The sequence below is a fragment of the Colletotrichum spaethianum genome (assembly GCF_022836535.1).
Source record: "Colletotrichum spaethianum MAFF 239500 DNA, contig01, whole genome shotgun sequence".
NCBI classification, from domain to species: domain Eukaryota; kingdom Fungi; phylum Ascomycota; class Sordariomycetes; order Glomerellales; family Glomerellaceae; genus Colletotrichum; species Colletotrichum spaethianum.
Window position 1 is genome coordinate 346,137 of NW_026054771.1, and position 25,853 is coordinate 371,989.

Below are 25,853 nucleotides of genomic sequence, written 5' to 3' on the forward strand. Positions count from 1 at the left end.
CGAGTGAGTTGCCGTTACTGTCAAAGGAACTGCGATGTTGACTTCCGTCTACAATTGGTGGTTCAGGGTACTAGAGATTGATGAGAGCTGGCTGGATAATGAATGGTCAGGCAACAAGAGCGTGGGGTACGTGCCTCCTGCGGATGACATCCAGCGGGAGATGCCACCCCCTGCAGGGACGCGAAGTGGGTCCAATCTTTATCTAAGTGCATCTTCTGGACACTTCAGCGCGTCGCATTGACGGAATAAGTTTGCGATTATGTTCTCCTTGGGGTGCCCCCAGCATGAAGGCAGCCACATGGAGATGAAAGCTTGGTTGGCGTGTCCAGTTCTGGTACGTACTAGAATAGCAGAAGCTCTTCAAGGCTAATAAAGTACTGCCTGTACGAGTGACTGCCACCGATGTCCTTATCCGCATGGCGCTTGGAGTGTACAATAAAGACAGGGGCTGTGCCACTGTAAGCCCGTTAAGGACTACATGCCCCACATACCTACGGCCAGCCTGTCCAGTTGTACCTTTTATCCCATCACAGCTCGGCTTCCTTTGAGGACAACTTTTCAAATTGCCTTCTTTATTCCCCCTCCGTTCATACATTCCTCTTCCTCGACTGGATTTTTTCTCATTCTTAATTTTCCTGTTTCCTCCAACCTGTCCATTTCTTCATCTGTTGTGGCCACTGCCCATAGTCTTCAGGTCTTGTTCCTCTCGTTTGCTCATCTGGCGCCAGCCATGTACGTCCGCCTCTGCGCCCTGGCTTTTGCAGCCAGCCTTCTCTCGTCGCCAGTTCTCGCCATTACCGCCGACGAGATCCCCTCCGACACCCCTGTGTCCTCTCTCCTGACTACCGCTCGAGCTTACCTCTCCAAGGGCCAGACGTCCGATGCCCTCGTATACTACGATGCCGCTGTTGCCCGCGATCCCTCCAACTACTTAACGCTGTTCAAGCGCGCGACGACCTACCTCTCCCTCGGCCGCACGAACCAGGCAACCGACGATTTTAACAAGGTCCTCTCGCTCAAGCCCGGCTTTGAGGGAGCACATGTGCAGCTGGCCAAGATCAAATCCAAGACCGCGGACTGGGACGGCGCAAGAGAACAGTACTTGCTTGCCAAAAAGGATACCACCTCGCCCGAACTTGTCGCCCTCGATGAGGCACAGGGTGCTGCTCGTCTTGCTGAGATGGCCGAAAAGAGTGGCGACTGGGAGGCATGTGTAGGGCATGCCGGCGAGGCCATCATGATCGCCAACCGGGCCATTTCCCTGCGCGAGATGAGGTCCCGCTGCCGTTTCCAGCGAGGTGAGGTTGAGGAGGGTATGAGTGATCTGCACCATGTGCTACAGATGAGGCCTGGCGACACTTCGCCACACGTCAAGATCGCTGCTATTACCTTCTACGGACTCGGTGATCTCCAGAACGGCATGGCCCAGACGAGAAAGTGCTTGCACTCCGATCCCGACTCCAAATCCTGCAGGAAGCTTCTGAAGCAACAAAAGGCTATCGAGAAGACTCTGGCCAGGGTCAACAAGGCGTTCGACAAGAACCAGCCTATGACTGGTGTCAAGCTCCTGATTGACTCTGCCGACGAGACTGGCCTGATCACGGATATCAAGAAGCAAGTCGAGGACCTCAAGGCCGACGGTACCATTCCCCCTAGCGCCCAATCATCTCTATATATCCAGGTGGCGGAAATGGCATGCCAGGGCTACTACGACGTAAGTCAACCAAGTTGCAAACCATACTTTGATCATTCAATGCTCACAACCAACACAGATGAACGGCAAGAAGGCTAAGCAGTACTGTGAAGACGCTCTCACTCTCAACCCTCAGTCATTTTATGGACTCTTGCATCGCGCCAAAGTCATGATGGAGAAGGAAGAGTTTGATGCGGCCATTAAGTCACTCGAGGAAGCCAGCAACGCGCGGCCTGACAAGAATGATGTCGTTCAGCCCCTGATGCAGAAGGCCCAGATCGCGCTCAAGCGGAGCAAAACCAAAGACTACTACAAGGTGCTCGGCGTGGCACATGATGCTGACGAGCGACAGATCAAGCAAGCCTACCGCAAGCTGACCAAGATCCACCACCCCGACAAGGCCGCGAAACAGGGACTGACCAAAGAAGAGGCTGAGAAGAAGATGGCGTCCATTAATGAGGCGTACGAGGTGCTCAGTAACCCTGAGCTCCGCGAGCGGTTCGACCGGGGCGACGACCCGAACAACCAGGAGCAAGGCAGCCCCTTCCAAGGCAACCCATTTGGCGGCGGTCATCCGTTTATGTACCAGCAGGGGGGTGGCGGAAGCCAGCAGTTCCACTTCAAGTTTGGCGGAGGTGGCGGCGGCTTCCCCTTTTAATGAGGGTCGACGCCCACCGAACACTGTTGGATAGAAAACAAGGCATGGATTAAGGAGTTTTATAGGTCAAAGCCTGGAGTTTACGGTGGCCTCACCCAATGGCCAACATCATGTTTTAACGTCATTCATATTCTGGGTGGAAGAAACAGCCCCCACTTGGAAGCGCTGCAATGGTCTATCATACGCATTCTCTCGTGTAGTTCGCTTAGGCTTGCCCATTCAAAGTACAAGAGCTACAGACATGTGCCGATAGAAACATTATATAAACAGGCGTGAGATAAACCAGAAGACATGTCGAGTGACGGACGATATGCTTTGGCCCAAAGTACAAACATGAGGTATTGTTCTGTTCGTTCTCGCATGACCGAATTCTTACGTCTGCGCCTATTGAACGGGATGTTGCCCTTCAGGACTTGTTGTTTCCCGAGAGATACAGAAAGAGACGGAGGCAGAGCCGTGCCACACGGCCGAGTTGGCGCCGGCCCATTTGATGCCGCTAGCAATCATTGATATGGCACCACACCTTATCACGCGTTCCATGCTCAGCTTCGTCAACTGAAGAGTGATTCGCTGAGTTGACTTTTCTGGCTTGAGACTCAGAGTAGGTCGAATGCGCCCTTGGCTAGGCCTACGTTAGATTTGAGCATCCTCTGCGCGCTCCTTTTTCCCAATAAAGATCTTATCTCAAACACTAGGCGGTGTGATGCCGCCGTCTTTACCAAGTCGAGGGTTTGCTTTTGATTGTATGACGTGAACTGTCACTCGAACATGACACGTAGGGCACACAAGTTGGAGAGTGAGAGACAGTATTCCAGATTGGCGTATCTGTAAATCCGTCTGTAGGCATACCAACTCCAGACAAGTCTGTCATTTCCGACGCCAACATGTTGAATATCCTTTCAAATAGTGCACTTTGCCAAACCACCGGTTCTCCGGTACCAAATACAGCCGACTCGCGAGACCTCCAGCGTCAACCCTCACGTTGCAGCCCAGTGGAGTATGTATGGAAGCCCTCGCTGAGGGTGGTATCGTGCCTCTTGTGACCTTCGTTGCTGAAAAGCCCATTTCCGAGGTATTCAACTACCCCGTGGGCTCGACTCCGCCTTCTAAAATTTACACGACCGCTCTAATCGGTGATCAAATCGTCAAGGAAGTTCCCCTCTATGTGCACAGCGGCGAGCCGCTTCAAGGGCTTGGGTTGTCATTTCGTGCGATGAAGTATGCCCTTGAAGATCGAATTGTCAGTATCCTCTTGTGTTGAAGGAGCGGACATAACTTACTTGCAAGCCTCATAGGCGGACCAGCAAATGGCCGTGCTGGGCATGGTGGTGACGACACGGGGGCGCACACCCTTGAAAAAGCCGCGGAAGCCCTCACGCTCGTACAATAAACGGCAGCCGGCCATGAATCCGTTGACGTTTCTCAGTGCGGGGTCGTTGGCTGTTCCTCGAGTCTGAAGCATCGTCTTGATAACGTCCATGGGTGTAGTCAGGGCGGCGGCAAATCCACCAGCAACACCACCTGCCAAACAATGTGTTGTGGGGTCGTATCCCTTGCTCGGGTTCATAGCCGTGGATATGGATTCGTATGCGAGGAACTGAAGGGCGGTGAAAGGCACCGTCATGGAGAGGGTAGTCGGGTAGGAAACGTAGAAGGCTGCCAGTCCTTCCGTCTTGTAGACGTACTTGGCGCAATCGGTCATGGAGCGGTACATCTTGGCCGAACCCTGGATCTGCATGCGCTGCTTGATGACTGCAATCGACCCGTTGTCAGCAACCGGGAATCTAAGCTGTACGAATAACGCTAGAGTTACGTACCATCGAAGGGATTCATCAGCGCATCGCTAGCAATCGTAGCACAGGCACCACTGGTCGCGGCAGCCAAGGGATGGTGAACACCGGCCTGGTTGCCCCCCATAACATGCTTGACAGCCTCGTAAGTAGCAAAGTAAACAGCATGAGCAGGACCTGGTCTTGTTACCAATGCAAAATCTTACCAAAACAAACAGCATGCTCGCTCGCGGACGGAAATGACTTACCAGCGCCGGCAACAACACTGGACATGCCTCTCCACAAGCTCAGGAAACCCTCGCGGCTGGCTATGCGGTAGGTACCTTGGATGACGCCATTGTAGACAGCCGAGGGGTTGGGATTAAGGACCTGCATTCGGGTCTAGGAGCTCGGGGTTAGCAAATGTTGATGCACAAGCGTAGGTCAAAGATCGCAGTTATGGAACTCGCATCATACCTTGATGGCGTCAATGGGATACATGACAGTATGCTCCTGCGAAGAAGGTAATCAGCTTCCAGGTTTCCTACAACATTGGCTAGATTGGACTTTGCGCCGGCCAGCGCTTGGAGGGAACGGGATGGCATACCGCTATGCCTGCGAACGCCCCGGCAGCCATGTTCTGCACGAGGGAAAAGTTGGGAGGTAGCGATTCATAGCTGCAATACAGACGTCAGCATGTCTATTATATCAACAGAGCGGGCAAACTGGGGCCAAGGCCGGGTTGGCAAGGGGGTATGCGGATGGATTGAGGTATAGTGATGATGGTGAGGTACTGCGCACTCATATTCCTCGACGGGCTCTGCATTGGGCTGGGCCATTGCGGCCGCAGCAGATGCTTCGCCGTAGGGCTTGGGCTGAAGAGCCGCCAGATTGACAGCTGGGGGGGATCGAGGGGGTCGGCGATGGCGCCCACGGGTGTGGCGGGAGGAGCTCTCGTTGAGCTGGACGCGGACAGATCGCGTCGCTCGTTGCCTCGGTGGCTTTTTTTCTTCCCTCTCGTTCTTTTCTAGGTTTGCGCGGAGGTTACCAAGGGACCTGCGAAGATCGGGAGGCCGGAAGAGTCGGAGGTCGATCGGTCGCTGGAAGACTGGCAAGGAGGGCAGAAGTGGAGAGTATGTTGAAGCAAGCGACCTTAAGCTCACGACACCGTGGGCTGGGAGTTGGCGATGCACGGATTTGATTTGCGTGTGGCAGATGCAAAGGTTGGATGGAGGTTGAAAGAGCGCCTCAGTTTGTAGAGAGGTAAGGTAGGCCAGACCAAGTGAAAAAAGTCCAGTTGGAGCTAGCAGAGTCAGGTAACGCACAGGCAGTGGAGGAGGTCTAGTGTGGGTGCTGTGTACCTCCACTCACAGCTGGGTGCGATGCAAGCGCAGCAGTCTAGGAGAGGTACAAAGGTCCCCGGGTCGGTACGCCTCTTCCAGGTGCTGCTCTGCCGTCTCTGTTGAACGTACAGTACAGTATTGGTATCACGCTTGGTTTACGTACCTAGGTAGGTAAAGAGTAGCATTCGGTAGCTACCCAGAGTTCCAGATAATGATTGTAAGATTTTGGTATTACGAAAGGCCGAAAATTTTGTGCACATTCCACTTCATCCGGTGTCTACGTCTCTGCCATCCGTGCCCAGCCCAGACCCAGCCCAGGGAGCGTCGGGGTTATCTGCGGCTTCGGAGACCAAAAGACCGTCCTCGTTGTTGCAGTCTGGCTACTTGGTCGGACATGCTTATCCCTAGGAGATATCCGCATCGTGCTATGGCCTGTCGTTATCTACCTTCATATGGTCATCTTCAATCTTCATTCTATCATCATTAGTCACTTTTATATATCTTACATGCATTTTGTCTATTAGCCGTAGGTCTCTCGCACACTACATGCATCGACCTTCAAATAATGATCGAGTTGACGTGGTTCTCGAAATCTCCTTGTCCTGTTTTAACCTCGTCATGATTTGCCTTGCCTCTCTCTGGCCGTGCATAAATTCAATTGATGACGCCGACTTTACTTCATGAGGCTTGGGGTATTCCCCCACCCCATGTGTTCTTACACTCACACGCCTATTCACTTGTTTTCACAATTTGGTCATAGTTACTCAGTGCCACCCTTCGATCTCTTCTAAATTCAAAGCATACCTGGCAGCAGCTACGATTCATGGATAAAGAATGACCGCCGCGTCTGATTGCGCTGCTTTCCGGAAAGAAACTGAAGCTGCTACAGCCACTTTAAGTTCAGCGGGGAAGAACCCTCAACCTTTTGGTAACCCAATGGGCTCCTTCCTCCTCAGCTCCTTATCGCCATAAGCGTTCTCCAGCCAGTGGCCGAAGAGAGCAACCTCGGAGCAACAAAAAAGCCGTCACTGGAATCCCCGACTCCCAGAGTCCCCACTTTGGATCTCCCAAAACTCAAGTCGTCTTTTTAGTGCATTCATCCTCTGTGCCGAGATTTGGCTCCAGCCACTCACCTCTAGGGAGCCCACTCTGCCTTTAAAATCAGTAGTCAGACAAATTAGATACCAAAGAAAGGAAGAACAGGCTCCTTTAAGTACGTGCAATTGTGAATACGAAAAGAAAAGTGGAAAAGTACGGAAACTCACCCTGTCGTTAATCTCGGTTACCAAACGCCGCCGGTCGACAACACACGGCCCTCCTACCGTACAACCCGGAACTCTCAACTGCCATTTTATCTCATCTTATCAATCAATCAATCGCTACCCCACTCGTCGGACCTGGGTACAGCACAAGCTGCACGTCTACTACCTCTGCAACTCTCACCATGTCTGGAGGCACCTCATGCAACAAAAGACTCTTCACATTAGTCACTCATTAACTGCCACGTGAACTGCGGTCCCCTCCTCGAGTCCACGCACGTCACCTTGGCTAAACTCTCCGACAACGCCCCCTGTTTCTTAAGTTTTTTGCTCTCATTTTTTAAGGCATGTTGCTTATCAGTACGCTATCGTTATCCCAAACTATGCTCGACTGCAGATCGCCGCGCCTGCAAACGCGCAACTTCGAATGTTAGTCCCCTCGGAGATACGACGTTCACCCTTCGGACTAGCACGAGTTCCATTCCCGAGGCCATTGACAAGAAACTTTGATCATCTGCAACGCTTTCTCTCGCTGTTTGAAAAATCCATACCCAATTGGTGGGCTGTTGTCATTGCAGCACTCTATCTCAACCCCTTCTTGCGCTTTCATCGGTCGAGTCTCCTTCATCTCAGCCATGAAAAAGCCGCCAATGGTATCCATGTCCAAAGCGTCAACGTCGCAAGACGCCAGGTTTCCTCGTCGGCATCTCTGAAGTACCGACCGATTACCTGTGTGCCCTTCCTCATAGTGCTCCTCCGCTCTGCGGGTTGTTGCGGTGGGCCTGCTGGAACTGGTAGATTAGCCCCAACACCCCCGCGTCTTGCTCGCCCGTGTCCGCCATACTGTTCTCACGGCTCAGCCCCTTTGGAGGTGATGTCTCCCAGACAGACTCTCCCAGAGGCCCCGAGCCGTCAAAGGCTTCGTCGTCATGTGCAACTTGCGATTGCAAGCGGCTATCTATGCCCAAGCCGTCTTCCGTCGACTCTTCAATGATCCCTTCGCTTTGATATCCGCCCCGCACCCCTCGGCTCCGATGCGTACTTCGAACGCCGAACCCTGTCGCAGCAGGTTGGTGATGCGGGTCTAGAAGCATCGATGCCATCGGCGATGGAGCCGTCATTGATGGTCCGAACCTCGGCGTTCGGACTTGTTGACCAGGTCCACCCCCAGCTGCTCGGCTCTTCGCAAGATCTTGTCGGCCCATCCTAGAGCTCTGCATGTCGGCCGCCAACGTCGGAGAGCTCAGTCCTGGGAACGCCGGCGGAGGATGGAATGGTTGTCGACTTCCGGGAGGTAGGTGGCCTGGTATACCAGTCTTCGGGTTGATGACATAGTTATCTAGGAAGCCGTAGTAAGACGCGGCCATCTTGTTATGTTTCGTGGAATAATAGTCTTCCCGGACATCGCCAGCGCCAGCTGGTTGCTTCGCCTTGCCCACGCCCTTCTTGAAATCGAACTCGGCGAATGAGCAAATGTAACCAACCCCATCCACGTGGATGGTGAATTCTCGGAAAAAGTCAATGATCTGGTCACTGCATTTGGGCGCTGAATAAAGCAACACAAAGGAGGCAGTGAGAATACCGAGGATCTCCTCGATGAGAATTAGCATCTTCAGCTTGTAAAGTTCTGAAAACTCTCGTTTGACATCGGCTGTGTGTAGACGGCCTTTCCAGTTGTCGGGCATGTAACGAGTGTATTCAATGACATTGCGCAGAGCATAGTCTGGATCAAACACGGTCGTCTCTTCCGATATCATACCTCTGGCAGCCGCCCAGATCGCAGCAAACAGACCGATATAGAACAACGCCGATCGGTCTGTAGTGATCTGAAACCCGAGGAAAAGCTGAGGATCGAGAAACGATGCAACAGCAAGAACGGAAGTGATGGCCCCCGCAACAAAAGTTACCGTTCTGGCGAATTGCTCCGTCATTTTCTTTGGAAACTGATCAATGTAACGACTGGCAAACGGGTACGACATGTTGATACGCTCTTGGAAGAGGTGCGGAACCTCGTTGAACTCTCGAAATTTCCACTCGGCGAGAGGCGTATATCGCCTGTGACTAAAGGTCGATGGGTCTTTCTGATACTCCTGCAGCCAAATCTGTCAACATCTGTGACCAACAGCATGCAAAGCTACGGAAATGCACTTACATTATAGTATGTGAATGCATGCACTACAATGAGGTATGCAACCACAAAAGGGCCGATCAGCAAGTTGATGATGCCGGCGAATACGAGCCGCGATTTCAGCTTCGCGCTTAACAGGCCCCGGCGATCGGCTTTGAGGAATTCCTGATGTACCTGGTTGTTCCCGTCGAAGACAAATGTGAGAATGGCAAAATGTAGGTTCCATTCAAGACTCCTTGAGAAGAACTGATGCTTCCTCACAAAGGGTATCGGGAGCGTAAGGTCGAGGATGTCTTTGTTCATCATGGCTATCAAGTAGTTTTCCCTCCGCATGAGACGGTTGGCGATATCTGCGGCGTCTAGCCTTTCCTTGGACTGATTGCGCATCCATTGCCGCGCCGACGGATTGACGTTGATAGCGGTTTTGGGATTGGCATCCCGCAGTGCCATGACCCGGGCAACAATGTCTTGCCAAGAAACAGTTTGCATATCTTCCTCTGGTATCTCAAGGAGGTGAACATAGAAGTTTCGCATGTTGCTGAGACGCCGGAGGTCCATGGTGAATTGGACTGCCTTCCATATGAAGTAAAAGACATAGAGCCAAAGGCCGATGTTCCACATGAACGACATTTTTCTGGTGCACTGGGGAATCGTGACCTCCTTCAGCGAATCGCTGTTAGGAATTTTGGTGTATTCGACGCACTGAGTCAGGAAGGTAAGGAATACGGCGAAGAAGGCGGATTCCCTAGCTTCGTGTCAGTGTCATCTCACTGTAAGGCTTGTGGCTCGCAAAGGGACAACCTACATCAGGTGTAGCGCCCGAGCACATACAATACACCAGAAGCCGCTGCCTCGGTAGTAGTGGTAGACGTCCTGAACGAAGAAGTCAAGGTTAGAAACATTCACCCATCTCCAAAGGGCCTTCTCTTTCTCGCTTCCAGACGCAAGGCCCCTAGCGATGCGCTTTGGTTGAGATCTAATCGGCTTGATGCTATCTGTAGGATGAAGCCTCTGTTGCGCCTTTGTCGTCTCCCACTGGGCTTGAGACCGTCGGTTGGAGGGGCCAGGAATGGCATTCTGCCTTGCTGGCATAGTTGGTTTCCTCCGCGCAGTTCCTTTTGCCTCCACATCAGCCTCTTGTGGCTCGACTAGCAGAGATGCAGGAACGTCGTTGTCGCCGTCATCTTCTTGGCTGAGCCACCTGGAGCCAGGCTCTTGTCTGTCTCCCCCACGCTGTGTTCCGCGGCCAGTTGTGCCGGGAGGGCTGTTGAGGATGTTGGTATTGCTCTCTAGGGTCGCTCGACTGTCTTCGGTAGCAAGGCCTTGTATGTGGTCCAGATCGTAGTCTTGGAAACGCTCTTTCAGGTTTTCTTCGTCGACATCCAGACCTGCTTGCTCTTCAATGTCCATATCACCATTCCGTCCGCCCCTTAGTTCTTCGTAGAACGACCTCGAGCCTCGAGATGGCGGGGCAAGCCGAGAGAAGATGTTGGAAGCCATGGTAAGTCGAAGCGATCATGAATCTGTCAGGGCTAGTCGTCAAGGTGCGTATTCGTCGCTCATGGCGTCCGGCGCATGTTCGGAGGAAGGTTGAACGGGGCTTGCGTACAGCAAGGGACTCGTTTTTCGAGGGAACAGCCGGCGAGGTATCGCATGCCTGGGGCACGATAGGTCAGCCTGAATAAGGTTGCGGCAGAAGGTAAAGGTGGTTGAGGCTGAGAGGGTTCGCCGTCACTTGATGTGCGGACTGGCGGTCATGTGGCCGGCACTGACGGTTGCAGGTGACAGAAGCTTTGGGAAGTGTTGGGGAACAGTGAGACTCACAAGCTCACGCGGAGTCACTGGTGCTCGACTGGTCTTAAGGGCTTAGACAGCTCCTTACAAAACGAATAGACGGATGTGTGGTAGCAATCACAAGATCTATGTGCAGGGTTAAGGAAGTTTGAAGCAGGATGAATGATAGCCGTTCAATCGATTTAGTGTGAGGTGCTGGCTGTTTGGAGTATTTGCTCCAGTAGCAGGCAATAGACACCTGATAGAGAGTATCGATAAGGAATCGAGATTCTGGCTGTCCCTCTCCCTGTAGCAAGCAGCATGGACAAAGCTAGTTCACTTGCGGCATCCAAGGAAGATGGTGCAGCCAAGTGGTGGTGGGCGTTCTGGCTTTCTGATGGGCATCAGAGCACGGGGTAGCTGCGCTTGGATGCCTGTCAGTGACAGTATGACGTTGGCCACCAGAAGAGTAAGCGGTGAGGTTCGTTTTTGCCGGACTTATTCCTAGCCGCTTTCCCCGGCGGGAAACTTCTTATCTTATCTGCGCTTGTCGGGTAGGTACCTAACTCAACACCTCCAGCAGGTGTACGTACCTTGTAGTACCAGCCAGTTGTTGAAGCAGGGGTTAATACCTTTGAGATCTCCATATTCACTTACAATTCTGCACTCTTTGCAAGCAGCATGCTGTGTCCCTCATAGCTGCCACTGAAGCTCTCGCTACTTCTTCTTTTTTTCGATATTAGTGGAGAAGATTGGTGAGTTCAGGTGGCTCACTAACTACTCATCATGGTGTCAACGCAGCCTCCGTCCTCCCTGGGCCTTTGCCCAGCAAAGATGTGTCCAATTTGAGCATCGGCACACCACCATCGCCCTCCACACCAACCTCAGTGAGGACCGCGAATCCGCTTTCCTCCAAAGTCACAACTGTCCTGTCGACATCATATGCAGACTATGAGTTTAGAGACGCATTGCAACTTCTTGACAGCCGAAACCTCAAGAACACGGCCGAAACACGCCGCCAGCTACGACTAGACCTGCAGAAGGAAGTTATTGACAGTAATGGGGAGATCGTCTCTCAATTTGGCCGGGTGGCCGATGTAAGTGCTGCTGCCTTGTTCTTGAGACGACTCGAATTTCATCATTGACTCTCCCCAGCAATTGCGTCGTATAGGAGCTACCCTGGACAAGTTGAACAATAACTATCAAGAAGTGAGGAGCCGCATCACTGCGGCGCACCAAGAGACGGGCCCGGTCCTAGAAGAGGCTTCATCACTGATGAAACAACGAGCCGAGGTTGAATCAAAACAGCATCTCCTCAAGACATTGCGCAGTCACTTCATTTTCTCGGAGGACGAGGTTGCCTCGCTGACTTCCACCGCAGAGCCCGTTGATGATGGCTTTTTTGCTGCCCTGCACAAGGCGAAACGGGTGAGCAAGGATTGCGAAATTTTACTTGGATTCGAAAATCAAACCTTGGGACTGGAGATTATGGAGCAGACGTCCAAAAATCTCAACCTAGCTTTTCACAAGCTGTACAAATGGGTACAACGCGAGTTCAAGACATTGAACCTCGAAAACCCTCAGATGAACTCATCTATCCGCCGTTCCATCAGAATCTTAGCCGAGCGACCCTCCCTCTTCCAAAACTGTCTCGACTTCTTTGCCGAAGCTAGGGAACGCATTTTGTCTGATGCCTTCCATCTCGCTTTGACTGGCACCACGACTTCGGGAGCGGAAGACCACTCGATCAAACCCATCGAAATGGCCGCCCATGACCCGCTTCGGTATGTGGGCGACATGCTTGCTTGGATACACTCGGCTACCGTAAGCGAGAGGGAGGCGCTCGAAAGCCTCTTCGTATCAGAAGGCGACGAGATTGCCAAAGGACTCCAGTCGGGTCGAGCCAACGAGCTCTGGCAGCTTCTCGACGAAGGGGAGGGCGAGACGGCGCAACCCTTTGATGCCCTCAAGGCGCTCAACGACCTTGTGGACCGAGATGTTTCTGGGGCCACGAGAATTCTGCGGCAAAGAGTCGAGCAAGTCATTCAGTCCAACGAGGAAACCATTCTCGCCTACAAGCTTGCAAATATTCTTGGTTTCTATCGGTTTACATTTGCTAAACTGTTGGGCGGCGAATCTGGGCTGTTCGACCTCATGTCTGGGCTCGAGACAAATGCATTAAGGCAATTCCGGTCACTTATGAGAGACCACATAGCCACGCTGCAGGGCGAGTTCCAGCAAACGCCTTCGGACCTCGTGCCTCCAGACTTTTTGCTCGAGGCACTGAAGCAGTTGACTGCGGTTATGAAGACGTACGAGATCTCGCTGGCAACATCCTCGGATCGCGAGAGTGACTTCCAGCCCATCCTTGCCGAGGCATTTGAGCCCTTCCTGGCGGGTTGCGAGAACATGGCAAAGGGCGTGAGACGACCGGCAGACGCCATCTTTATGACGAACTGTCTTCTTGCGGCCAAACATACGTTGGAGCCCTTCGACTTTACGCAAAGAAGAAGAGAGGCACTGCAGGATAGGGTGGCAGAAGAATGCAAAAAGCTCACGGAAGAGCAATATCAATTCTTGCGTCAAGGGTCTGGACTTGGGCAGATGCTCGATTCGCTAGGCAAACTTACAACAGAAGACAACGACCTGAAGAAGGTAGCACTGCTCGCGGATTTGCAACCCCAAGCGTTGAGTCGAGCAAGCCAGACACTTGACGATTTCCTGCCGTCAGCGCTCATGGACGCTATGGAGAACGTCAAACACCTGCAAGACTCAACTCTGGCGCGAGAACTCACGGAAAAGGCTGCCAGGAAGTTTTGTGACGAGTTTGAACACGTTGAGGAGATGTTGCTATTGGCGGATGATTTGTCTGCCGCTGATGGAAACGCAGACGCCGACGCCGATGAATCTCAATCGCTTCGTGCCCTATTTCCAAGGACCACAGGGGAAATTCGGGTTCTCTTGTCGTGAGGGCAGTCGTGATGTGGTATATGCAGGACAGGTTTTTGAGGCTTGTGGCCAACCCTGTCATCGAGTTGTTTGTTCACTACAAGTAAGTTGCCTGCAAGTCGGAAAGACAGAGCAATAAGAACTATAGAATAAACAAGAGGGTTGTGGTATTGGATTTAGTGTTTCCAGCGTCTTCTGTGCCTATCTCAAGTGGCCGGGCGTGTCACTGTTCGTTGCCTCAAACATCGGGGAGGCTCCGCACTACCACCTCACGCGGCTGTTCGTTTTGGGACGTTCCCGCCGGCTAAGTACCATACTCTTTGTTTGTGAGAAGTACCAAGGTGCTTGGGTGGCCTTAACTAGGTATGAGTTGCGTTGACATTGGGCAGACACTTGTGATGTGGAGGACCTCAGCAACGGCAGGTGGGTGTGGGGCGACCCTGTTGCTATCCCCCACCCAGCCACTGCAGCGACGTCACTGTGGCCCGCTAATTCATCCCGCCCAGGTGTGCACTGGTGTCTATCCCCCCCGCCATGCAATCAGCCGTCAATCACTCACCCGCATTTCCACTTCCAGAAAAACAAAGGCATCCAAACCCTGTCTGTTCCTTGCCTGACCTTAACCTCAACTTCGGAACCCATCCACGTCGTCTCCTCGTCCTTCGACACGGTTGTAGCATAATTTGACTGCTTCATACCATTAGCATATCCGCTGCCCATCGCATCTTTCACAGTACCTCTGCACCGGCACTTATACCCTTAGGTACTATGGTCTGGCTACCAGTACCATGTCACGCTCCCGGGGCCTCGCCATCCTCCAGAAGACTTATGACGACAGCTACTTGAAATGCTCCACTGCTGTATACTATGAAAGCCAGGTAGGTACCGTATCATCTCTCGTTTCTACTTCCGTTGTGCGCTGACTCGCTCTTGCCAATACTCTAGGGTGACGAAAGCGAGGCGATGCGATGCTGGAAGAATGCTCTCGATCAGCTCAACGACCAGCGCATTACCAAAGTCTTGCCCAATTACGTAGCCGGTACCGAGACCGAAGAAGCTCTGATAGACTCCCTGCGCAAGCTGGAACTGCAATGCAAGGAGCGCATTGACCTGCTTGAAGCGTTACGGACATCCCGTCAGGACGCCTTGACTTCCCATTCCCAAATCTCGAATCCGCCTACACCCAACCCATCAACCGACCTCAATCTATCGAATATTACCACCCCAGAACGAGGCTGGATTGGCCAGGGCACAATTCCAGCCATACGATATCCCGACCTGTCGCGACCTGCTTTGCCCAAACGCCCGTCGTTGCCTTACAGGACATCATCCGAGCAGGCGGTAGTCGGCCGCGATCAGAGCCCTGCGGGTAATTCTTCCTTTGTTGGCTCCTCGGGCTCACCCCGTATGGCTACTAAGAAGGAGCCAACCATGAGGTCACCCAGTCCTGAAAAATACACCATGCGGACAACGCTGCGGAGTGGCAAGCCTGGAGAGAAGCCAGCAAAGACAGCACGCAAGCTGTCAAAGACCGAGGGGCCTGGGGCAAGCAAGGCGGCAACACTAGCTTGGAGTACTCTGAGTTCTAGAGAACGGCTGGCTCGAGCATCTCCTATGGTACCTGAACCTTCATCGTCCGTTCTAGCTACGACCAACGAGCCGTCTCGCAAACCAGGACCTTCATCTAGCGCGCAATGGGACGTTCACACTAGGAGACTTGTAACACCTCGAGACGTTGCCTCGCCCTCTTCTGACGCTGTGGGTAGCGCAAGAACGTCTGACGAGCTGGCACATAACCGGCCATCAGCACTGTCCGTGAGCGCAGCATCGAGCGCTTTGAACGCCGTAACTGGCCAAGATGCCTCCCCTATCGAGCACGGCACGCCGAAACAAGAACGTACATGGCGCTCACGAGAACATCCGTCGTCAGTTTCACGATCCAGAATATCACCGCATGAGCGAACTCCTTCCTCCGACGCTGACGACTTTGGAATTCGACGCAAACCCACACCAGATGGAATCAAAATCCGGAGGAAGCCTGTCAGCGATACTCCCATTCGGCCCAACGGCAACCTCACGAGTGGCTCGGAGCCGGATAAAGCTGCTCGATCACGGCGTGGCGCCCACCGACCTAGGAGACCTTCGTCCCCGAGTTGCTCGGATAACCCAAAAGCGACTCCCAAAGCATCAGACAAAAAGTGGAAGGGCAAGGGGAAAGAAGACGCTGTAGTGGCTGATGCTGAAGCACCCTCGTCCGAAGAATCTGACGGAGACGACGAGGAGGGTTCTTTGGCCAAGGTGGCTTGGAAAGCAAAAAAGAAGAAGATTATGAAGAACTTGCCAGCCGGCGTGGATGAGACAGCCGCAAAGCAAATTCTGAACGAAATCGTTGTGCAAGGCGACGAGGTCCGATGGAGTGACGTTGCTGGTCTGGAAATTGCCAAAAACGCGTTGAGGGAAAACGTCGTCTATCCTTTTCTGCGTCCCGACCTGTTCATGGGGCTCCGTGAGCCTGCGCGGGGTATGCTGCTCTTTGGTCCACCCGGTACTGGCAAAACCATGCTGGCTCGTGCTGTAGCCACAGAATCCCGGTCGACCTTTTTCTCGATATCGGCAAGCAGCTTGACGAGCAAGTATCTCGGCGAATCAGAGAAGCTTGTGCGAGCGCTGTTTGCCCTAGCAAAGACCCTCGCCCCGAGCATCATCTTTGTCGACGAAATTGACTCGTTGCTTTCGCAGAGATCTGGGTCCGGGGAGCACGAAGCAACAAGGAGGATCAAGACCGAGTTCCTCATACAATGGAGTGACTTGCAGCGAGCTGCAGCCGGTAGAGCAGTTGACGAAAAGGACAGAAACAGAGGGGATCCGAATCGAGTTCTCGTTTTGGCAGCAACCAATCTTCCATGGGCCATCGACGAGGCTGCTCGTCGGAGGTTCGTCAGGCGTCAATACATACCACTCCCCGAGCCTGAGACTCGCTCAATCCAGCTTCGGACACTCCTGGGTCAACAAAAGCACAGCTTGTCTGGTTCGGATATCGAAAAGCTTGTCCTACTCACTGACGGTAGGTTTTCTGTTTAGTGTGGCTGGATAGAGCCGAATTGCTTTAAATTAGATCTGATACTAACAAAATGATAGGGTTTTCCGGTTCAGATATTACAGCGCTAGCCAAGGATGCAGCCATGGGCCCTCTTCGCTCTCTGGGTGAGGCTCTTCTGCACATGACTATGGACGAAATCCGACCGATCTCTTTAGCAGATTTCGAAGCGAGCCTAAGCACCATCCGGCCCAGTGTCGGTAAAGCAGGGCTCAAGGAGTATGAGGACTGGGCAAGGGAGTTTGGTGAGCGAGGGGGATGATGCAGGGCAACGAGTCTGTGAAGTGGGAGTTCATGTAACACAGCAAATGGTCGGCATGGAGAGCGTGGATCAACGTGATACCCTCCGGCAGCGCTTGGTTATTGGCATCGAACGGGGCAAGGAGTTTTCTGGGGTTTCCCGCCTTGTTATGGATGAAAGAGAAGCGACATCTCACTTTCACTGAAAGCATGATATTGTCACACTAGTAATGATATTTATACAGTGAGCCATCGGTGACCTTAAGGTCTCGGCACTAGCCTCCGAAGCTACGAGTCGGGATGCGGGCAGGCACTGTCATTTGGAAAAAGACCTTTCCCATGACCCAACGCAGACCACTTCTCCTATTATACAGCGTGGCATTTCCTTCTGATGCACGCATGGCTGCGATATGTTTGTTTCCACCACCCATGTAAGCGTCTCTCGGTGGTCAAGCTCACGCTTGGCTTGTGGCAGTTTCCGTGGAGCCCTCCTGTTTTTTTAAGATTCGTCTTGCAACCTTTGCCTCTCTTTTTTGTACTTGGGCTGCGATTCTCTCCTCCTCGGACGGGATCGGTGGTCGCTCCGAAATAGGTGTGCCATGGGGTGCGATAATGTTTTTGACAACATGGCGCTTGTGAGGAGACGTTCTCCATCCAGGGACGATGGATACAACATCACCTGTGCGGAGGGAGGAGTTGGGGTCGTGGACAAGGTAGTTCTTGGGCTTCGTGAACATCTGTTAAGGGCACAGTGAGTCAGTCTTTTGCGCCCGTGGCAGCTGATGCAAAAAGGGAGCGATAGTCGACGCATACCTTTTGGACAGCCTGCTTCCATTGCTGGCCGCCTACGCGCACCTTGACGGTCTTCTGCATGAGGCCGGCGCTCACAACGACGCCGTGCAGCTCGCGGCCGACTTGACGCGCTGCTGCTATGGCCTGTTTCGACATGATCAACGACGGGAGAAGGGTTTGATTGGCGCGCTGCTGGGTTCAAAGACTGTGATTCAATGCGTTGCACGTGAAGGTGGTCTGTCGGTCATGTGTCCAAGTGCCGTCGAAGGGTGCTTCTGTAGCTGTTGTCAAATCGGTCGCGCAAAATCATGAAGTCGCTACCTCATACCCTTATTCAGTGTCTTCGCAGTCGTGTCGCTCAGAAAATCAAAAACTACAGGTGTGTCTATGACAGCTGATTGGATGATCGGATTAACCATATTCAAAATTCCGAGCTTAGGTGAACATCTTACCCCCTACCACAACGAACCAGAAAGCACGGGTAGATCAGACGCTAAGATAACCTTATGTTGTGTGGCTTGTTCTTGGCTTTTGCTCCCGACACCCGATCTGACGAGCGGGGAGCTGCTGGGGAGCTGCACGGCGTGGACCGAGTTGTGCAAAACTCCTTATACTGGTTGCGTGATTGCTGCAGAAACAATCCAGGGAACGACGAAGTTTATCTTGCCGCCGTCATCCATCCGTCCATGTGATTCGCCTATCACTATCACTTCTGTAACTATTTCCAACCCGTGCAGACGTGTAGTGAGGTCAACGTCTTATGCCTGTGTTGCAGACACATTGCTGCGGAATGCATGACTTAAAATAAACATCGGAGGATCAGAGATTCGGTATCCATCTTGATTACATGGCGAGAAGGCGAGTGTCACGCGAATGACCAACAATGTCAGGCAAGAAATGATACCCTGCTCGCTGCCTCTCCCTGTCTCTCTTCCCTGCCGTCCGTATATGTTATAAAAACACAGGGACCATAGGAAACATATGGGTAAATGTTAAGTAAAATAACAGCGAGTTGAACAAGAGGAATCGAAGTGTTACGAAGTAGAGCGAGAGATCAGATAACCCCAAGGTTGTCCCCGAATTCGACTCCTTAGTAAAACAACTCTTGCTTGGGCAATAGCTCGAGTGCGCTCGTGCATTTCAAGCTGCAATAGTGACTACTATTAGGAGAAGCACTGGTCATTACCTAAACTAGTGATCTATTAAGGCACATCAAACGACTTTAATAGACAGGCTCGAATGGCGGTAGGGTTGGAGACTCGGCTATTTTGACAACCACTCCTACCGTTACGATTTAGAAGCCGGCCAGAACAATAGGATCATTTGAGACCAGCAGCGAAACTAGAAAGACATAGGGTCTCAAGCTCGAGTATGTGGGGGAAACATGCTCAATGAACTCCATGTTGATGTATCACCAGCCTATGAGAAGTTGGAAAGAAATCACCATTTTAAAGACCATTCCCTTCGATAGCAAAACGCAAATTCTCTAGATAACCAAGACGCGTTGAACTATGTGAGGGCATACTTGCATCGTCTCCGTAGACGTAGATTTTTCCGCCTTACATAGGTCAGCCTGTATTGAGTTCAGACCTCCATCGAGGAATAGGATGGTCTACTCGTAGCCAAACTTCAAATAGTGTTTTATGTATACCACAGACTCTGTCGAAGACAAATGGATGACTAAAAATAACACAGGCAATGGTGGACATCGCAACGCAAATTGAATGGGATTCTCTTAAGTCGGAAAGGTCAGCAAAGATTGACGGCGTCATTGCGGTCAGGCAGTTTACCATAATTGGATGAACCTCCCAGCGATAATTCACAGTTAGACAAGTTTGATTATGAGGACTGAGAGCGCTCAAGGCAACAAACACTGGCCGACCTTTGCCTACTGTCACCCACTGTGAAGGGAAGGAAAGACAGGCGTGGCCTCAGAAGATCAGACCCCCATCCTAGACTCTAACGGCCGCGATTAGCCGACTGTGACAGTCTGCAGGCATGACTCGGCACGGCACCACCCAACTCCGAGTGATAGTAGCCTCTGATGCGCATAACAATGAACGGGGTTCGTCTTGACGAGATGATGAACTAAGTTTGCAGAGGCGAGAAAGAGCGCTTGCTCTGGCACCACAAACATACCGGCCTCGTCAGGTGTCAAACGTTGTTCAAAATAACACGCGGGCCATGGTTGACCTACAGAACGGTACCGAGGCGCAACACCTATCACAAGCCTACACAGCATCGATTTTAGGAGCTACATTTGATGTGAATCACTCCGAGTAAATGTTTCGACTGAAAAAGAGAGTCATATTTTGGGCATAACTTTGTTTCGAGAAACAGATACGAATATGGTCGCCAATAGAAAGCGAAGCAAGGACAGTAAACATCGAGACTATTAGGATGGAACACAAACGGGCCTGATTACGGGAGACAGGATAGATGGTATGGATAACCCTGTCTTCATGTCGACTTTGGATTTTGGAGCTCTCAACAGACATGCCATTGCAGCACCCCCCCGTAGGGATGGGGCTCCGGCCCCGTACACGAGACAAGCTCGGTTATAGAACGTCAACTTGACAGAAATTATACTTCGGACGAGCAGAGTAAAATCGGTATACCCACCAAGTTGACACGCAAGAAATGGCCAGCAGTCAGTTGTGTCAGCCATAGCGAGCAAGCAATGACTCGATAATGGAACAGCGAGGCGCAGAGGGGAAGAGTGACTATCTCGCGAGAAACTCTGGTCAGACATGGATCAAGCCGTGAGATACCGCATGTCTCTTCGACAAATCAGAGACGGCAGAGCTAGTACTGACTCTTGCAACCTACTTTATTATCATGAAATTATGGCTGAGAGATAAGGGACAGATCAGACGGTGCCCTGAGCCATAATGGCGCAGAGAAACAACATGAAGGCGGAGACTGTTCAAACCCCGCTATCGATGCGACGAAAAGACGGTGCCACAGAATCAGACAGAGCAAGAGGGAGAGAAAGCACGTTTACAGACTACCAACCAAGTCCCTTGCGTTTGTCCCCAAGTCCGAGAATGTTCTGTGCGTTAAGGGAGACCTTGCGAATTGTTTGGTAAGGTAGCAGCGTCTCGCAGTATATGTATTGCATCTGACGGTTCGGTAAACATTTCGCCGTGGCGGCAAAGTCTAAAGTAGCGGCGACCGAGATACCTAACAGTGCTGTTGTAAACTAATCAGAGGTTGCAGTGTGGAGAGACGTATTGGGTGGGCCTGACACCGCGTTTCGATAGGTTGTACGTATCTGGAGGAGCGGGAACAGAGGTGAGCCCTGCTTGCATTGGTAGGATTGGTGGTTGAACTGTCTATGCTGCTGGGCTCCCACCTCAGGTCCCTCCACTCGGCTACTGGCGAACAGCGTCACAGTGTCGAGCCGCGAGTGGAAAAGTACCATGTGGTGGGTATACCTACTTGGTATGGTCTCTTACAAGGGGGTTTACCACATGTGTGCGTGCGGGCGCGGGTGCGCAGGTCTCTCAGTCCCTTCCTTCCCTTCCTTCCCTTCCTTCGCTTCCTTCGCTTGCGTCCCTTTCGCCAAACTCTCCTCTTGCTGCCGACCTTAGATGGCTTATCCTTGCCCAATTCTTCCGCTCTACAAGAAAAATTTAAACCCTCTTAACAACCCCTCCCTCCTTCCTTCCTGACTCCCATACGATTCCGCCCTTACTCACATCTTGATCTCTCTCACATACCTTTTTTGTTTCTCTTCTTCTTCCCTTGTGCAAAAACGCGCCCACCTGTATTTCGTGTAACCACCTACCCACCTGCGCGAAGAGGCAAGAGCCTGCACCGAAATTTTCCAACGTTCCAATCGATCGACGCTTCTCAAAAAAATGTCTTCCCCAGAGGCCCGTGCTGGTGTCAAGCGACCCCGTAAGTTCCTAAAGTGTCCCTTTCCGCGACACACATTTCCCTTGCATCTTGTCTTTGCCCCTTGCCTAGAGCAATCGCTTGCTCTCTTTTGCCAGAAGCTGCAACTTGTACTTGTCTCCATCCAGCAGTCGCTTGGCTGCATGACCAACTTATAATTCCCCAACTACCCCGCGAGGCTTCCCGCCAGGACACCACCGACTCCCCAAGCACCAGCACCTTCCTACATATCGCAAGTACTGCAAGGCATGGCAGACATGGCAGGCAGCTCCAGCAAGGGCAACCGTACGCAGGTTTCTGTCGCTGTTCTTCTTTTACTGACTGGAACAAATTGACAGGCACACAATCGCTCCCGCCTCCGGCCCTCCCTCAGCTGGTCGCTGAGCAGCACACTGCCATCCCCCCGACCGACAAGGACTCTCAGCGCCTCATCGTTGTTTTGTCAAATGCCAGTCTCGAGACCTACAAGGCTTCTCATGGCGGCACCGGCCGCAATGGGGTTCAGCGAGAGGAGAAGTACTCCCTACTCAACAGTGACGAGCACATCGGAGTCATGCGCAAGATGAACCGCGACATTAGTGATGCGCGCCCGGATATTACTCACCAGGTTGGATACTACCAGCGAACTGCCTTTGTTTTGCCTTTGCTCTTTGATGATGCGCCTCAACGCGCCCTGCCTTCGTCTGCATTCAACATGCTGACCATACTGACTAGTGCCTCCTTACCTTGCTCGACTCTCCCATCAATAAGGCTGGCAAGCTCCAAATCTATATCCACACCGCTAAGGGTGTCCTGATCGAGGTCTCGCCCTCGGTTCGTATCCCACGTACATTCAAGCGTTTCGCAGGCCTGATGGTCCAGCTGTTGCACCGCTTGTCCATCCGCTCGACCAACTCTCAAGAGAAGCTTCTGCGTGTCATTCAGAACCCCATCACAGACCACTTGCCGCCCAACTGCCGCAAGGTCACCCTCAGTTTCGAGGCGCCTCTGGTCCATGTGCGAGATTACATCGACACGCTCGGCCCCAAGGAAAGCGTCTGCGTTTTCGTCGGTGCAATGGCCAAGGGTGCGGACACCTTTGCCGACGGTCTGGTGGACGAGAAGATTTCCATCAGCAACTACAGCTTGTCTGCTAGTGTTGCTTGCAGCAAATTCTGTCATGCTGCCGAGGACTCCTGGGATATCCAGTAGTTGGTAAGGGGTGCCATAACTACTGTTGACCTACCTGGGCAACGAGGGTAAGCGGCAGGGGAATATTCAAGTGGCGCCGCGAGTGGTAGCCTCTTGGTGCCTGGACATATGATCTGCACCTGCGTCATTATACGAAGGATGGGGGCTGGCTTGTGGGACCACGATACAACATCGTGATGCCCGCTCGCGGCCTTCGGAACTTGGGTCACCTGTGCTTTGCGCTGTCGCTGTTTTTGCAACCAAAACCGGGGCGTTCAACAACGGGTCCAAGACTCTTTCTTCGTCTGGGCGGCACCAATTTTAACCTGGTCCGTTGTTCTTTCTTGCCTGCCCCTACCGCATCAAGGTTCTGGCTGCGGTTGGCTATGGTTGCTGTTGACAGCCACTGATCGACTCCTTGCTTTCGGCAAGTGTCGTACGCATGGAAGCTTGATTCAGTATCAGCAAGCCTTCGTTGTACACAGACCGCACGTGCAGTTATGAGTCTGCATTGCTTGTGAGGGAAAGCGAAGAAACCCGAAAGTGTGGCGGCGGATGGAGGTATACTGCAGCACGACCGTTTTAGATTGTCGATAACTTTCTGTCGCGGGCTGTAATTAGTAATGGAGTCAACAAATGCCTACAAATTAGAGCACTACGCCATGCTTTTGATATCTTACAATTAAAGTGAGCCTGCGCTGGGGATGTAGAGGAGGAGCAAGCATCACGAGGCCCAGGTCGCCTCATTATCTTTGAGAGGGACGTAACTCTTCGGCGATGACGTGGGCCGGCTAATGGCGGGTTAGGGGATGTAAAGCCATGCTGTATGATGCCGTGTCAATGATGTGTTGGTGAGTCTGATCATTGATGCCCAAGCGGAGGATTACAGCGAGACGGCAAGAGGAAACGACAACAACTAGCGGCGATGCAGGAGACTGGGTGATGTTTGGCCGCCTCGTTCTTCTGGAACGATTCCGACGCAATGAATAGCAGTGCGGCTCGTCCGCCTTAACGTGAGACACCCCGGTCGACGCATGGTCCATGCATAAAGGCACTCGTGGGCCTGCCTTTTGTTCTACGGTGACCTTTGCAGAGCAAAAGAGAACAACAGATTCAAGCGCCAATATGTATAGCGGGCTAAGGCGACAAGGAACACCAGTCCCGACTGGCTGGGAGAGGTAAGGTACCCGGCCTGTGTACGATTAACCTTGAGGTTCGGCCTTACTATGTATATTGGAGGCTGGGTGGTAGGTGACGTGGACTTGCGGTTGCATTAGTGCTCGAATGAGGGAAGAGTTAACAACCCAAGCCTGATGGAAGGCGGTCAGCAGCTCAGCAATTTACCAAATGAGTAAGTTACCTCAAGTGGAAGAGAAGCTGGAGAAAGTGTGAGGTTGGGTTCTGTATAGGATGGAGTCAGTAAAGCGGACCACATCTGGGTGCCGCATCACCATTCGGGTAAGCTGGATAATACTACAACAAGGGCAGAGCCAAAGTAAAAATGACTTTGGAGTGGAAAGCTTCGATGTGATTCGGAGACTGTTGTTGCGGTGAGTTGCAAAGCAGTCGCAGGTCGAAGACGGGAAAGGTGGGTCCGTGTTTGGCGGTAGACTCGGCAGCGAACGGGAACGGCAGCGGAGGTACGTACTCTAAGCTCGATACTACACTGTCCCAACCGAGTGAGGTTCCAGACCCAAGTCAACATCGGTTCGAAATTTACAGTGCTTCCATCGTGGCAAGGTACGTACTAACGATCCAACGCGCAACAGGCGGCATCTGTGGCTTTTCCCCTTCTTTTTTCTACTTCTTTCCTGCAATTTGGCGCCATGGCACCTCTCCGATATGCGACTTACGCATCCGCTCACACCCATCCAATAAAAGCCGCCATCACTGCGGATTCGCTTATTGTGATTTGTGATGGCTGTTTGAGCCCAACTGCTCTTGAGTTGCGGTGCGGCATTTCTAGGCTGGTCTGGTTCTCACCAGTCTCCTAGCTCACAACTGGTCTGGCGCGATAGAGCTGTGAGAATCCCGCATCTCAGCCACGACGATACACTGTGAGCTAGTTCCTCTGTGGCAACGGCACTATAATACACTGTAATACACTCTATCAATCTTCGAGGTCTCCTCGCCCCAGGAGCCTGTCTCGTTCCCTTGCCATGCCAAAATGACGCATTGTAAAGGAGTCTGCAGCATGACAATCGGAGAACCGCAAGTTGACAGCTCTTGCAGAAAGACAGCGGGGTCGCAGGCGGGGTCAGAGGAGCCGAGTGGCAGCCAGACATGACATGACACGATGGGCCCCGTATGGGATTCGGATCGTGAGATGCGGCAAGCCTTGCAAGCTGCTGATCCACCCCCAAGACATAAGCAGATACGGGTACTGCTGCGCATTCCTCAACCTGCCGTGCATCCCTGCTTTGGCTCCCGTACGAAGCTCCGCGCAATGATATGATAGTTCACAATCTGCGTGGCTGAGCTATGGTCTGATGCCGTTTCTTGTTGTCCAGTCAACTCTGCAGAATGAGATAAAGAAGCCTGTTGGTGACCATGGATGATGAGGCGAACTACATGCGTGCTATTTCGGCTGCCCAGTCTTCAGACCACCTCATCCATCTTCCATAATTTCACATATACGCTATGCTGCGCTCCGGCTGCGTGCCCCAGTGTGAGGTGTTTCTTAGACCCCTCCCAAGCCGTCGCCCAAATAGTGAACCAGCGATGAGGAGACAATACGTTGTTACTGGCTGCAGTAAGTCACTTACCTGCACGGCGGTGGCATGCAAAGCTCCGCTGGATTGGATCGGAACAGAACTGGCTGCATATTGGAATCAGCTAGACGGGGCTAGACTAGACAGCACTGCGACAACCTAGTCCAGGGCAACTGACTGGTGAACATTGGGCTTCAGAACAGGAACAGAAGACGGGACACGCGCGCCTCTAGGTGATACGTATGGAGGTGTGCTGTACGGAGGAATGATCAATGGTTCACACGTACGGTACTCTGGTACCCTTGACACGTTAAGATAAGGCGGCGGGGCCGGGCTCCAAAGACTTGAAAACGAAGTACCTTGACAGCTAT

The 25,853-nt window shown here is 52.4% G+C and overlaps 7 protein-coding genes across 7 annotated transcripts; 4 read left to right on the forward strand and 3 right to left on the reverse strand.

The window, feature by feature from the left end:
• Positions 1 to 730: 730 nt before the first annotated feature.
• On the forward strand, positions 731 to 2,351 carry ColSpa_00095 (protein DnaJ subfamily C member 3; the record flags this gene model as incomplete). Its single annotated transcript, XM_049266307.1, has 2 exons — positions 731 to 1,714; positions 1,773 to 2,351. The coding sequence occupies 2 exons, from the start codon at positions 731 to 733 to the stop codon at positions 2,349 to 2,351; spliced, it is 1,563 nt and encodes a 520-aa protein (XP_049122264.1).
• A 1,276-nt stretch (positions 2,352 to 3,627) lies between these two features.
• Positions 3,628 to 4,959, reverse strand: ColSpa_00096 (putative mitochondrial carrier protein PET8; the record flags this gene model as incomplete). The annotated part of the gene is made up of 6 exons (XM_049266308.1): positions 3,628 to 4,103; positions 4,169 to 4,318; positions 4,390 to 4,522; positions 4,598 to 4,633; positions 4,728 to 4,797; positions 4,922 to 4,959. The coding sequence occupies 6 exons, from the start codon at positions 4,957 to 4,959 to the stop codon at positions 3,628 to 3,630; spliced, it is 903 nt and encodes a 300-aa protein (XP_049122265.1).
• Positions 4,960 to 7,465: 2,506 nt separating this feature from the next.
• On the reverse strand, positions 7,466 to 10,350 carry ColSpa_00097 (autophagy-related protein 9; the record flags this gene model as incomplete). The annotated part of the gene is made up of 3 exons (XM_049266309.1): positions 7,466 to 8,824; positions 8,875 to 9,595; positions 9,656 to 10,350. 3 exons carry the CDS (start codon positions 10,348 to 10,350, stop codon positions 7,466 to 7,468), a joined length of 2,775 nt encoding a protein of 924 aa, XP_049122266.1.
• A 1,548-nt stretch (positions 10,351 to 11,898) lies between these two features.
• Positions 11,899 to 13,593, forward strand: ColSpa_00098 (conserved oligomeric Golgi complex subunit 6; the record flags this gene model as incomplete). The annotated part of the gene is made up of 1 exon (XM_049266310.1): positions 11,899 to 13,593. One exon carries the CDS (start codon positions 11,899 to 11,901, stop codon positions 13,591 to 13,593), a length of 1,695 nt encoding a protein of 564 aa, XP_049122267.1.
• Positions 13,594 to 14,360: 767 nt separating this feature from the next.
• On the forward strand, positions 14,361 to 16,931 carry ColSpa_00099 (putative AAA domain-containing protein; the record flags this gene model as incomplete). The annotated part of the gene is made up of 3 exons (XM_049266311.1): positions 14,361 to 14,450; positions 14,518 to 16,636; positions 16,711 to 16,931. 3 exons carry the CDS (start codon positions 14,361 to 14,363, stop codon positions 16,929 to 16,931), a joined length of 2,430 nt encoding a protein of 809 aa, XP_049122268.1.
• A 433-nt stretch (positions 16,932 to 17,364) lies between these two features.
• ColSpa_00100 (37S ribosomal protein S17, mitochondrial) lies at positions 17,365 to 17,857 on the reverse strand (the record flags this gene model as incomplete). The annotated part of the gene is made up of 2 exons (XM_049266312.1): positions 17,365 to 17,646; positions 17,723 to 17,857. The coding sequence occupies 2 exons, from the start codon at positions 17,855 to 17,857 to the stop codon at positions 17,365 to 17,367; spliced, it is 417 nt and encodes a 138-aa protein (XP_049122269.1).
• A 4,001-nt stretch (positions 17,858 to 21,858) lies between these two features.
• Positions 21,859 to 22,792, forward strand: ColSpa_00101 (ribosomal RNA-processing protein 1; the record flags this gene model as incomplete). The annotated part of the gene is made up of 3 exons (XM_049266313.1): positions 21,859 to 21,886; positions 21,940 to 22,208; positions 22,316 to 22,792. 3 exons carry the CDS (start codon positions 21,859 to 21,861, stop codon positions 22,790 to 22,792), a joined length of 774 nt encoding a protein of 257 aa, XP_049122270.1.
• Between the last annotated feature and the right edge of the window lie 3,061 nt (positions 22,793 to 25,853).